This window comes from Camponotus floridanus, unplaced genomic scaffold (genome assembly GCF_003227725.1).
Source record: "Camponotus floridanus strain SB8 unplaced genomic scaffold, Cflo_v7.5 scaffold6, whole genome shotgun sequence".
Classification (NCBI taxonomy): Eukaryota; Metazoa; Arthropoda; class Insecta; order Hymenoptera; family Formicidae; genus Camponotus; species Camponotus floridanus.
In genome coordinates, this window is record NW_020229769.1 from 1,945,678 (window position 1) to 1,960,777 (window position 15,100).

Here is a 15,100-nt window from a genome sequence, read left to right on the forward strand (position 1 = left end):
GACAGGAAGTGCGTGTCCACTGGACCAAGTATCCTTAGTGGAAGCTTCCACTTTCACGGAGGAAATGGGCTCTCGCTTCTTCCGTTCTCGAGAGGAAAGCACGGTGACCGATGGCCGACGATGATACACCTAACGATCCGCGCAACAAAAAACCACGTTTATTAGCGTAATTTGACTTGATACTTCATTATATCATATTTCTTCGTCGCACTGGATATAGCGACAGATGATCGACTTTAAAATAACACATATGCCTATCGTGTTTCAAAAGTATACATTCCGAGTATTCGACAGAAAAAAAAACAATGTAATGTTTATACTGTCCTCTGTGCCGACATCGAAGCGACGAAAAATGATATTGAAAATCGAAGAGAACGCGGAGGAAAATGTGTGCACGTAAAAATGTTTTGATACGGCTCTCCGACATGTAACTGTTCCGCAAAAGTACATGTGATGAAGTACAGACTGTATACTCGCACGAAAAATTAAATATTATTTGTCGTATCAGTCTTTTATGATCGATTAGCTCTCTAGAACGTTACTACGTCTAAAATTCATACATCTTTATTTTTAAATCACATTAAATATTTTCATCAATGATATATATTTTAGAGTTTTTTAAAATATTTTTTTAAATATTCAAATTTATCGAAAAACGACGATACACATTTTTATGTGAGGGTGAGAGAGAAATCAAGATTTTAGAATTAAAAAAAACAAATTTATTACTTTTTGCTCATATTTTATTTATTTATGTCCCCTATTACATTGATAATGATATCAGAGAAATCACACCGAGACGATTCTCGCTTGGCCGCATACGGAATGTAACCGGAAGCGCGTGTGTGCTGGACCAGCTAGTCTCGCCTGGAAGCTTCCAATTTTCCAGAGGAAGCGGGGGTCTCGTTCCGTTCTCTTGTCGGGGTAGAAGGAGAAAGGGTCAAAGGCAGAAAAAGAGAAGAGCAAAAAGAGAGAGAGAGACTGGCGATTGGTAAAAGGACTTCGAAGTAATATGGTGGGAGAAATGATCGAGGGACGAGAGAGAGAGAGAGAGAGAGAGATGCCTATAGAAAAGAGAAAGAGAACGAGGAAGAATGCGTAAGAGGAGTGCCGGTGCTAAGGGGAACGGTGGAGCGATACCTGTGCGACTGTCCGTCGTCCGGACGTCCGTTGTTTTGTTACAATCACGTATCTGTGCGTTTACGCGGGCGCGTATATATCGGCACGTCGCGCTTACGGACCAACACCGTGAACCGATCCAGGATGTAAGCCTCGTAACCAGGGTTGGGCTTGAGTGGACGCAGAAGCGCGGTGCCGAAAGGTGCGGACGCGTGTTCCGGCCTTGGCGGGCGTATCATTGTTACCCGCAACGGAAATGATGTCTTAATTGATCCGCCGCTCTTCTGTTAGCCTGGGAGACTGTCCAAGCGAGCGAGGCCCCGCGACATCAGCGATGTATCCAAGTGTAGTACGATATTTCACGATCAACGTAGCGAGACAGACACCAGTTGAATAATTAAGTACTATTTGCTATGAGGGGAAGAAGGGGAGCGCTTATGTCTAAGGACGGAAAAATTATCCTCTCTTTAATTTTTCACGTAAAGCTCTCACCTTCCCTCACGAAGTGTAATTTTACGGTTCCAGAGAGTGTCGCCGAATATTTTTACGAGTAAACGGAGGGGTAAGTGAGAGAGGGTGCACATCGACACCCAGTGCACCTCATCGTCGTCGCGCGAAGTTGCAGGCCGTAAACTAGCCAGAACGAACTTAAGGCAGTAAAGGAAGGTCATAATACACGCGGGACGGCTTAACGAGCTGCTCGACTACATAACAAAGTATTATAAAGGCATTTTATTGTCCGCGGTAGAACGCGTCGAGGCATCACGCGAGCGCGAATACACTTGGCACTAGGCGTTTATGCGTTTCTTCCCAATGTGACAGTAGTGTTCCTCTCGGGAAGAAGTATCCTGGACGCATCGTTGTATTCGATCTATTCGCGTCGTCCATATTTCAACATTTTCAACGTACACCTCTAGAGTAGAACATACATTTTCACGCTATATGTGAAACTTGTTAAATAAACGTACCGATAGATAAATATCATGTTCGTGGATGACAATTTTATTCTCGAATTTTCCTCGATTAAATTACTTTCAATTGTCTCTATTTTTTAAATGTACAAAATTGCCATTTCATTTGCTGGAGAAAGTATAAAATAATTATCAATATATAAAAATAATTATCAATATATAAAGAAATTATGTTACGTAAGTAGTAATAATCATTATGAGAAGACATGATCGGACGATACCTTAATTTTCGCACAACGAATCATTCAATATGACGCGCGCTACAAGAAAAAAAAACAAGTCTACATCGCTCAATTATAATCAATTATAATTGCACTAACATGTTTTGAGGTTTTGATATACAAAAGACTTAATACTTACAGCACCATTCTCCGTGTATATACATGTAGATATTCTCTAAAGGGTAAAAGGAGTCGTATCCGCTACGGAAACGCACAATGGGGCCCATACACACATACGCATATATTTGCCCTGCCCATGCTTTGCCCCGTCCACGGAACTGCATCGCACATGCGTGTGCGTCCACATACTCGGCGACTCATGCGTGCGCGTATACGCGTCCGCGTGTATTCCACGCGTGTCGTCATTCTCTCGCAAGCTCGCGATGATAGCGTGTGCAATATCCTTATTTCATGGCCGTATGCAAGTCGAAACAATCACTTATTATATCGGTGGATAATTAAATCCACCTGTATTTATCATAAATTAAATTGAAATCAAAAAATTTCCAGTTAATTTTTTAAAAAATTGTATAAATTATCAATATCATTGACTAAACAGTAGTATTTTTTAATTAAGATTTTTTTATTTTAATTTTGGAAAGTACATATATGAATACACATAATTATTTATTAATATTTATAAATTTTAATTATATTATATTTATAATTTTAATTATATTTCATTTTATAATCCAAATAATCATTACAAGAAAGAGAGAGAAAGTACAGTGCACTAATTATAATAATATTTAATGTTTCAAGAAATCCTCGATGAGCTAATCGCAGAAAGAATCTCTTACCCATAAGATTGATCCGTAAACAATATCGTGACGTTGGCCTCCCGGTAAGGCAAGTGTCTCAGATGAGTGAGGGAAGAAAAGCCGAATGAGAAAAGAATCCGACAAGTAGATTCTCCCCTGGAGAGAAAAACGATAAAGACAGAAGAGCGGGAGCTAGAACGAGAGAGCGAATCGGGGGAGACGAAAAGGGAAGGAGGGATTATAGTCGTGAGTTTGTTGAGGAGCATTGGCCAGGGACGAAGAGGGGTAACTCAAGACGGGTCTAAGTGAGTCTTCCGGCCGGCAGGCAATGATAGCCCTGAGAACTGACCCGGCCCCCGGATATGTGTTGCGCATATATGTGGGGACACAGACACGCGAACGTGTCCGATGTGTCATAACATCTCTGCTCGGCCGACCGGGATCTATGATAATGGCTTATTTCATAAATCGGAGATCCACGACAGACTGGCGATCATGCGCTTGCTCGATCAGACACACGTGACGCGATATCGGTGTGCTTTGTAGCAAATCATAATCATAATTTTTGCTCTCTATCTTGATTTCTATTGAAATGTGGATAAGAATGTTTTCGCGTGGCAGACATCATCTATTCAATCATGTAATTATCTCATTGTGTGCCGCGCATTGTCCCGAAACGAATTTGCCGGGGACAAATTGGTTGTTATTCATCGATTAACTCGAGTTTGTCATAAGATTCAGGGAAAACCGTCGGATGCACAATAGATGTAAACTACGTAAGATCTGCGAAAGCCCCAAAAGGATGACCTAATGCTAGTTATGTCTATTTTACATGTCGGATAATTTCCTTAGCATATAATAGAGCTGTCTATATAAGAAAATATATGTATACACAAATCGCTACAGTAGACATATAATTATATAAAATTCATAATTTATATTTACTTGAACTAAATAAAAAAAAATATAGTTATATATTTAGTTTAAATAATATCGATAATAATACAATATATAATAATAACTGTAATAATTAGGCATCGTTAGAGACATAAGAATTGACATTTATCTTAAGTCATGAAAAATCAAAATTATTTCAATAAGCAAAATTGCTGTACATTTTTTTATGCTTAAAGTGAAATCAAATGTCGCCTATTTCCTTAGTGCATGCATATGGATTTTAATGCATTAAAATGCATATGCATGTGCATTTCAATTTTATAGATACAAGTAGAAAGAAAACATTAATTTTACTGAAACTGTTAGCGTTGCGGATCTACTTAATTATTAAACTTCTTTTCATTTGCGATGATGGCACATTATTAATACCTCATCATTAATTTATTATATCTTATGTCTTAATGAATACCACGCGAGGAGTTTCTGTTTCTGAATATTTTAATAATATATAGTGAAAGAGAGGGAAAGAGAGAGAGGGGGGGGGGCGAGAAGATGAAGAGATCTGCTCTGGTTGAGCTCGTAGAACGATCGATGGTTCGAGCGCGACTAAAGTACTCATTTGTCTTCGTAACCACTTTGCTTGTCAAATCAGCTGCCCTATTATCACGCTGGTGTCATTAGACGCCTGAGATTTAAACGACCGTTTTGAGCCAATATCCTGACGACAGAGACAACTTTCGAAAGATGGTTAAGTGACTTGCGAGAACAATACTATCACAATGTCACACTTCTTTGAAAGGCTAACAAACTTACGTTAATGATAACAATGAACGTTAATGATAACAAGGCGCTACGTCCATTGTAATTATGCTAAACTGTTGTGTTCTAGTACTTGTATCTATAGACTTAAAGATAATGTATCTATAGACTTAAAGATAATGCGAGAGTATGTATGTGTATGCAATAACGTATTGATCATACTTACATCCATATTATGGATATAAATACTATTTGTGATTATGCATATCTTGTGTTATCAAGAAATGTTGGAAAATTTATTTAGGAAGGACACCTGTTCAAAGGGATTTTATTTTCAGAAACCTGAAATTAAATAATTTCGCTTATTAGTATAATATTTGTTATTTCCAACTCCGCTCCCTTTTTATATTACGATGAACTTTCGATGAGCGTCCACATATCACGCAAACCCCGGAAAAGGGATTTATGACAGTGAGCGAATGCCTGCGCGCGGAAAGAGGCAGTTGCGACACGCTTCCGCGTCCGAAGCACACATAGCTCCTCTTATTTACCAATTCGGAAGTAATGTAAATAATCGCGCCATCGCACGAACGCAATATCGCGACACGAATAGCACAGGGCTGAGGGGCTCTCTTTTCAGGAGACGAGGTCCACTGACCACGTGAGACGCGCGAGAAAATTTAGTCGCGGTCGCCCACTGCCCGTTCGTAGCACGCGTCGGGTCAATACTTGCACGTTCCTCGCAGTCGTCCAGGTGTATCGCCTTCCGCAGCATTGTCAACAAGTTCCGGATCCTGAGATACCCACCTATCTATCTCGACATTTTTATTTAGCCTCTCTCCGCCGACCGGCAGCAATCAATCCTTTCTTTTTTTTTCATCGGTCGCTCACATGTCGAGTGACTCATTTCATTTCTTAATTAAAGTCTATTTGCCTCTTCTTTCCTTTCTCCCTGAGCTTTTCGATTTATTCTCTTTTTGTCGCGATCGTTTTGTTTTCTCGCATATCTTTTCAATTGTTTAATAAATGTTGCTAATAAAATTTGAATTTAATTAATCATGCACATTTTATTGAATAATAAAATGTTTTAATGTTCTTCAAATGTCTAATTCAGTCAATTTGATCAATTTATAATATCGAAAAAAAATTAATTTTTTAAACGATACGCTTTCTATCTGTCTGATGAATCGGCTTCGTGATAGAACGTCGTACACGTTCCTTCGCGTCTCATTACGAAGCTACGATGTAATCGATGTAAACCGTGCAAATCCTGTTTAATTAATCCGCAGACTGAAAGAGGAGGAATTTCCGATGTATCTGACGCGTCGCACCGATGCACAGGACATCACGATGATAATCATACGATGATAGAAGCGTTCGAGACGATGACGTACATAGAGGTCGATCTGTTAGGGGCTGCAGAGGCGAAACATTGGTAGTGATTGTGGCGGCGACGATAGTGTAGTGGTGGGTACTTGAGAGACCTCCGCCGTTTCCCTTATTCCTTCAATCAACGTCAGCTGGGGAGGCGAGTCTAGTATGTACCCTGAGCAAATACTCGCATGTGCCCCGTCGTACTAGAGCAGCATAGAGCTCGATGACTACATCATCATTGAGGTAGCGGTTAAGCTAGACTCGTCTTTGCTCTCTATCTCTCTCTCTCCTTCTCTCTCTCTCTCTCTCTCTCTCTCTCTCTCTCTCTCTCTCTCTCTTGCTTTCTTCTTCTTTCTCTCGATGGACGATCTCATCGATTTCGGTCGTGCAAAAAATTGCGAGCAATAATTTCAATTGAATTTAATAATTTTGATTGAACAACTAAAGATATAAGTAAATTATTGCATTTTTTATTATTAAAGATATTTATGAAAAAATTGTAGCATTGAGAAATTTGGTGAAAGAAAAATATGAGAGTAAAATGATTTCTGAATAAAATCGGGCGAATTTCGATCGATATTCCAATGATATCACACTAGTAGAAATAACGCTATCAAAATGGAGAGAAAATTAAGTTAAGGAATATCTAAAATGAACTAGCTCTTTGCTTGTTAGCTCCACTATTTGCGAGCTTGATCGAAAGCTACTACAATAAAGCACATTTTAAAAAGAAATAACATTATTTTTATTTTTACTGCTATAATTGATAAATTTTTGAATGTGACATTTAATATATAATACTTAAAAAATTATAGATATAAATAAATTAAATAAATAATTGTTTGATTAATTAATATAATATAAAATGAATATATTGGCCGATTATAAGAATTGAACGTGATCGTTAATTAATCTATTTATCTGTCGAGACGAAAGTGTTTAAAAGAAATTCGTGTTGAAATAAGAAGGAAGAGGGCCGGATATGTATTTTTTACAACGCGTCGCGGAATACCTAAACAAGCTGTTTAGACAACTTTAAGTTAACCCAAATTAACTCAATTGGATTAACCAAGCTCACCCGACACTTGGGAACCGGCTCATCGCACCGGCGTCATCGTACGCCGAGCGTATCCGCGAGCAAGCCAGTCTTTTGCTTCTCATGCAAATAACGCATCGCGCTATTTCCAGCACTTTAGTCCCGTCGTTTCGCTTCTCCCCGGAGCGATCCCTTTTTCTCACACGCTTCGGCCCTCCCTCGCCTTCGCCTCGCGTTCGCGAATTTAGCTGGTTAGCTGAATTGATGGCGTTTGGGAAAATTGGCTCGTATCCTCATCGGGTCGCAGCAACGTCACCGGGTCGCTCGCTCTGTAGGAAGCCTGTTCTCCATCTTGCTCGCTCTTTCTACAACGAGGAGATACGCGTACAATCGTGCCAAGTGTCTTCCGAGCGATGCACGACCACTATCTCCTTCTCCTCCTCCTCCTTCTCCTCCTCCTCCCTCATCGCACCGTCGTGGATCACGAGGAGTCTTCCGCTTCTCGAGCCGATCCGTATATACGCGTGACCCGCTGACGTACGTCGCCCCTCTCGTGACCTGTCTCTCATGTCAATTTACGGCGGGAGCCGCGGAAGGAAGAGTCGAGAGATAGGAACAAGCGCGGAGAAGAGCTTACACGCGGGGCTTATGAATGTAGAGAATCGGAAGGGATGTTGTGGATTGGAGTGTCCGCTTCTTGGCCGTCCCTCGACCCTGCGTAACGTCGGGGTTCCTCCTCCTCCTCCATCAGCGTCGATATACCTCTTTTTTTCCCTTCCCTTCGGTCTATCTCTCCCTCTTCCGTCTCTTCGATGAGGCTCTCCATCTTCGTCATCGGTGCATTTCAGAGCTCTTGCTCTGTCTTCTTTCCTCTTGGCCGCTCTCCGCGATATATGGATCGTCGGAAGTCACCTTCCTCATTATCATACCAACAGGCCGCTCACTCACTCGGACGCAGCCTTCATCCTGTGCCCTAGTCACTTACGGCTCGCGGGTGACCAACCCAAGAGCGGCTTGATCCATGATCAGTCACTCGAAAGAGCCGATCGCGAATCGTACGAGTTAGCTCGAGAGCCACTGGCCTGGGGGACAAGACGCAAGTCCATTATACTCAATCACGGCATGATTGGCTCAAACGATCAGACCACCGCTCGCCGCATGTCGAGATTTGCGCGGACGTGCCACGTCGCATCTGTACAAGGATCCTGTTTTTCCGTCGATCTTTATGATCTTTAAGATTTCTATTAACGTATCTACGTATGTAGATTATTAATAATAAATTAATACCAGCAACGACTAACTAGTGACAAAATAACGTGCGATTTAATTTAAATAAATATCATATTATTTTATATTTTGGAAAAGATACATGATATTTTTGAAATGCAAAAGATACACTTATTTTAGATAATCAAAATTATATGTAAAAATACTCGTATGATTCTTAATCATATATGATTTCAAGTTAGCTTTATGACTTCTTGATTACCAATCACCATTTGATCTGTCATTTGCTAACGGTATCCGATCGATAGTTAATGGCACCCAGGTGTTTCCAGCCTTAAGGGCGATCAAAGGTGTGTCGATTCTGTTTGCAGGCTCCTGAATGTAGATCAAGGTCCAGCTGCATCAGAATGTCTCGCACGATGTAGTATGTGCATATATCTCTATTCCCGTATCTATTCTCTTAGATCTAGAATCTCCCGTTGAATTATACTCTGGATGTATTATAATTTAACCTTTCTATTTAAAATCTATATCAGTATCTTAATCTTAATCAGTATCTGTGCTTTATATTTTAGTGAAATGAAACATTTTGTGAATTTTCTATGATTATACAGACATTATATTTTTACATTTAATAAAATGTACTCAATAATACGCCATTTACAGACTTTATTTTTCTGGTATAAAACGGTATTTATTCTAGCACGCTTTTAGAAACAGTAACTTCCAGATGCTTTCGAGGAGATTTCGTGCCGTTATACGCCGCACAAATATACAACTTTGGCAATTGAATATAATTAAGTAATTTTAAATAGCCGATAATGCCTGTGGCATGACTGCCATTCGTCGCAAAAACTAGGAACATATTGGCTAACTGCCATAAGAAGTCTGTTTCTCGAAATGACGACGACAATAACGCCGGTAATCCTGGACGCTCCTGGTTGCCAATATGTCGCGAACGTATCTCCATAATTGTCCCGAGCCAAAAGTAGCTCATAGCCAATAAAAGATGGAGAGAAAAGAGACCAAAATCATTAAATCTGCTTCTTCTTTTCGGCAATAAATCAATTTAGACAGGCTTTCTTGTATATGTTATATTTTTCATATAATATATATAATATTCCTGTAAGAGTTATTATCGTAAGAGTATTTCGGGAATCACCTGAATGCTATATTTCGGGAACCATCTGAATGCTATCGAGAAAAGACAAAAAATAAAATATGAATATGCAATTTTCAATACTAAAAAAAAAAATATTAATATGCAATTTTCAATATTAAAAATTGCTATATCACAGCAAATACAGATACTATACAGATTTTGTATTATTAATTATTATTATCTACATTTTAAAAATAAGATTATTAAAATTATGCTCTGTGAAATTATTAAAATTATTAAAATCATAAATAGAAATAAACAATATGATAATAATATGATATCAAAGTGAAAACCGTTACTCCTCTGCGGCACGAACCGCCTTGTATTGTATTCATGCGTTTCTTAAGACGTTAGAAAGGCGTAGTTCGTTTGACCCCAAGACGTTAGGGGACCTTAGTGGGGTAGTACAACAAAAACGACAAGAAGCCGAAACGTCGGTTATGCTTCGAAACGGCAGCTGGCACGCGCTCGTAAGGAGGTATTTTACCTTCTTCGCCCTTCCTTCATCTTTCCTCGGTAGGGCGAGCTCCTAAGGGGAAACCAAGTCTCGAGAAGTTACCTCGATCGTGTATACAGTCAGGGGATACCTGGACATTTAAATCGGTGACGCCACCCGGCGAACCACCTGAATGCTATCGAGGGGGCCTCCTTGATCTTGCAGTGTCGTCGGTAACGAGGGAGCTTCTTGGCTTTCGAATACTTGAATTGGATTTCCCTGAAATTTTCCCTTATAAAAGACGTTTCATTTTTTATTTAAATTTATTGCATTTCTTTCTCTACTATATTTATGATATTTTTATATAAAAATTACAGTTTTTAAAACAGTTAAAATTATACCATAGATATAATAATATTACTAGATAATTATTTTATTATTTATAAATGTTGTTAAATGAGGCAGAAATGATGCATTTTTAACGATGTCTAAATTAATGAAATTTAACTGATAAGCGGCTTTAACAAGCTTTATTGATTTTAGTTTTATGCGATACTCGTAGATAAATATAAATACAGAAGTGAAATTGGCCAGCGTAATTGATCTTGTAAACCGTTAAATTAATATGATAAATCATTAAACAAAAGTTTGATTATTTTAAATTACATAAATTTGCAGTTTTCAATTTTGATGCTACAATCGTCCACGCCATTGAAAGCAAGGACCGTTGTTCCTACTTCCTTTTCTGAGGGAGACCGAAGGGCGTCGCAGGAGTTTTTGTAGCTTTCAATATCAGACGTTAACGTTTCCCACCGCGAGAAGTCATGGGAAAATTGTGCAGACGTCTCGTGAAAAGTCTGAGATTTACAATCGCATCTTGAGAATCTTCTCCGTTGATTTCACATGAAATATCATTCAATTATTAATATTTCATTAATGTTTCAACATGTAAGTCATTCAACTGTCTGTTAAGCAGAACATCTCTGAGGGATTTTATTTATCTCTATCGAAACATGCATAAATTAATATCTTTTCATTATTTGTCAAACGAGTAATTAAACGAGTATATAGCCCATATATCGGATAGAGGGCGAAATTTAATTTTCATATATATATCTTAAATTCTATCTTTATAGAACGTCTTCCTTTTCCCCTCCATGTGTCTGGTTGGAATGCAATATGAAATGCAGAACCCTTAGAATGCCACAATGACAAGCATTAAAAAAAACATTGGCGCTCATTATCACATATCTATAACAGCATGAATGGGAACCGAAATCGAAATGAAAATGGCGAGAAGGTCATGCTCACGTGTCAGGAATAACACAAGCGTGGCGTTGACCCACATTGTTTTTGAAACGCGATTAAACTCATTGAAAACGACCGAAGGTAGATTAATGGCGTCGGGGCGCGTAACCGCGAAAAGCGGGGCAAAAAGCGAAACAAATTTAACGAGCTGTGAATTATGAAAATCGGTGACAGGCCGCCGCTTTTAAATGCTCTCTCGCGCTCTTTCTGCCTCGCGACCTCCCAGCTCGGCTCTCACTCTTTCTCACTCGTTCTCTCTCTCTTTCTCACACCAGTTTGGTTTGGGCGCGTGCCAGTGTGTGTTGAATCGAAACGATTCGAATGCAAAATAATAATAAAACAGTGGGGCTCGTTGAAGGTGGGTGCGATGGGCGTCGGGGGTGGGAGAGAGCGGGTAGACGACAGAGAGGCGGGGTCGGCAGCGCATTAACGCAATTAACCTCCAATTAATAACACATCAATTGACACCCGGTCAACTTGTTGCATCAGAGCAGGCCGATAATATGCTGAACGCGTGTGAATCGTGTGTGTACGTACACAATGCGCCGCCGTGTGCGTACCTCGACGACGCGTGTGAGTACCTCAGTCTCAGCGTACATTTCGCTTGCACGTGTGCGCGTGTACACGTTTGCGCTTAGCCAAGATCGCGCGCGCGTGGACGTGTTTGTGCGGTCGTGGGATGCGTGTTACCGGCGAGGGTGGTATGCCTATCCCCCTATCGTCGTAGGCATAATGACGCGCGAAACGAATTGTTACAATAATTTTATATATCGAGAGGGTGAAATCGTGTATGTATACGCGTATATACTTGTAAGCGATGGCGGTGCGTGTATACGCGATGGACATGGACTGATGACCACAATCGAGTTCCCATGCAGCAACCCCCTGCGAGCACTCTCACCACATGACACTTACAGGGGGCGGAATTCCGATGCACATGCCATTGCTATGTTACCTCTACGACGCCATGTGGGGTACGTGCACCATGTGATAGTCACGCGGCAATCTCCCTCCGTTTCCTCAATGTTGTTTCCTAGGGGGACTAAAAATTGCGTCGCGTATGCGAGAATACGCGAAATTTTTTGTTCGAATATTTTTTTTTTTTTTATAAAATTTGATCGTACATGTCGTAGCTCATCGTTACTCGAATAACGATTCTTTTTGTCTCGTCATCTACTTAGGAAAACGATCACTTGTAATATTGACTATCACCTTGAAGTTCTATCGAGGGCTCCCCATGCGTTAACTATCCTACGTATTACTTGCGGACCCTATCACTATGCACTATAATCACGCTTTGAAATCTACCCACCTGCTTAAATGATAAATATCGTATGACGCACAGGAAATGGTCATTGGTGACTTGTCGATGTGTATTTCTTGCGCTCTAATAATCGTTGATTTTTCGATTATTGAAAGAAGATGACTTTATATGCTTGTATATATAATTAATACATACTTTCGTAGTGAAGTTTATGGATTCTCATGCAATAATAATAATACATTATTTGTACGTATTAAGACTTATATGTTTCAATAAATTTCAAGAAATTTTATATTGTATGATAAAAAGATTAAAATTTAAAAACTTAAAAGAGAGAATACAAATTTTAATTTGACAAACTTCAAACGAAAAGTACAAATTTATATTTGAATTTGAGAGTAGTTGCCACAAAAATTGGTCATCGAGTAGTAGCAAGATCTTGTTCGTGCCCCCTGCGCTCGCCCCTGCGCTCGCCTTTCCGAACATGCTGCTCACGTGTAATTAGCTCGTCGTGTTTACCTCCGAATCGACGCAACAGTGGGAGAGTTCCTGAAGCCATTTCCGGCAGGGCACCGGCACCTTTTTGTTTTCCCCTTCTCATCCCACGCATGACAGCACACGGGGAAGTGCCGATCAAAAATAGGAAAGACAGAAGTTCGTCCGACCCCCCTCGAAGCGTCCCTTCTATCCAGGTACGTCGTCCCGTAGACCTTATCGAGGTCGACACCATATGTCACTTCTGGAATAACGAGCAAGCGCTGCACCCCTCTAAAGTAATTGCCAACGGAACTGCCTAGTAATTTCTCGGAACGGATCGTTCCTCTTCGAGGAAGCGCTCGAGAACGCGTTAACTTGTCGTAATTGAACGTTTACGTAATAGTGATTCAAGTGCGCAATAAGAACGTCGATGGTACTTCAAATGCATGCACGTATTTGCTCGCCTTGCAGCAATTTGCCTTTCTGTTGAGTAATTTGCAAATTTCTACCAATAAAAAAAAATCTCTTAGCTTTGCAACAATCATCGTAATCTTATTCGATGCACTTTATTCTTTAATACGTTATACTTTAATACATTATATAATAACAATATTTTTTCTAGCAGAATAGTGATTTCAACGGCGAAAAAACTTGGTATGACACCTTAAGCATTGTTCATTGTAAATTCTTTTAATTTTCTGATATGTATTGGAATGAATATCCTCAAACGGGGAGAGTTTATGCGTAAGCAAACTATGGGATATTGTCGGCTTATTGAGCGCAGGTGCTTTAAACTGCTCAGCTGTTGCTTCGAATCTCGCGTACGTGTGCACGAACACGTGCTCAAGTACTGCATTCAAGCTCTGTTCGGTAATGCATACGTGCAGATACACAACCGTCTCACTTACGCACTTATACGCAGCGAATCAATTAAACTGCATGACGATCGAAGCTTCTAACTAGCTACATCATTGACAAATAAAGAGCGATTATGGGCGTGTAGACTGCGACAGAAAATTCTACAATATTTCGTACAAAATAAATAATTGTAATGATAATAACAAAATATTATTGCTATTATTATTGCGTATTTTAATTTTATAACATAAATAAGAGTAACAGAAAATTTAAAGAGTTTAAAGAAAATGAAAAGATAAAGAGTTGCATAAACAGAGAGACTGTTCTTCTCATCCAAGCAAGCCAGATGCTTGGTCTATGATCGAGCGCGCAATGAGCGGACTATCAATTACTTTTTGTGCCCTTTTCTTTCGCCGAGTATCGACCGACGACGGTATGCATCCCCCGACGAAGAGACCATTCTAGGCGGAACTGCTTATGTATCGAATAAGATATTCAACGCAAGTAATTTTCTTATGGCCGCTTCTCAGGCGAACAACCCCCTTCTTCGCTAACCCCCTCGTAACTCACTATACTTTGAGTTTTCGCTTCTAGCGGCCGCAGAGTGTTCGGACGAGGGTGAAACACATTGCTTGCAACTGTCACCCGCGGTCTGTTCTTCTTCTTTGTCGCCGTCGTCGCCGTGGTCGATCATTGTATTTTTAACTGATAGCACTTTGTATATGCATTCTTTTTCTTGCGTTCATAATATGACGTCATTTTGCAATAAATTCACATATCTCGATCGAATATCCGTATTTGAAAAGTAAAAAATAGAAAATATGGGAAAATAGAACATATTTTTTTTGCAATTTTTTTCATATTTTAGAAAAGCTATAATATATATATATATATATATATATATATATATATATATATATATGCATAAAATGATGCGATAGAATGTATAAAAGCTAAGATAAATACACACCTGTATCTTCGACGAAAAATATTTGAGAAATATATGAATAATAAGCAGATCACGATTATGAAAATTAATTATAAAGAGTACATTTGCAGAGTAGCCTACTTTTCACATTCTTCCCATGTATTCGATTCGGTTAAAATAAGATAAGCTCGTAATAAGAAGGGAAATGACAAGTGTACACACCGCCGAGTATTTCCTATCTACGGAAGCAAGAGTCTATATACAGAGCTTAAAATAATCTACGGCATGCTATTACTGTTCTC

The 15,100-nt window shown here is 39.5% G+C and overlaps 1 protein-coding gene across 4 annotated transcripts in view; it reads left to right on the plus strand.

Annotated features, from left to right (window-relative positions):
* The window catches only part of LOC105252032, a 99,202-nt gene that overhangs the window by 83,717 nt on the left and 385 nt on the right, over positions 1–15,100 (plus strand). The window contains exon 5 of one of the 4 annotated variants that reach the window (XM_025413097.1): positions 3,074–3,961. The exons of the other annotated variants lie outside the window; for them this stretch is intronic. Coding sequence (XP_025268882.1) covers positions 3,074–3,091 — 18 coding nt within the window. The 3' untranslated portion in view covers positions 3,092–3,961. Of the gene's footprint in view, positions 1–3,073; positions 3,962–15,100 lie in introns of those variants that run through there. 4 annotated transcript variants of the gene reach the window in all.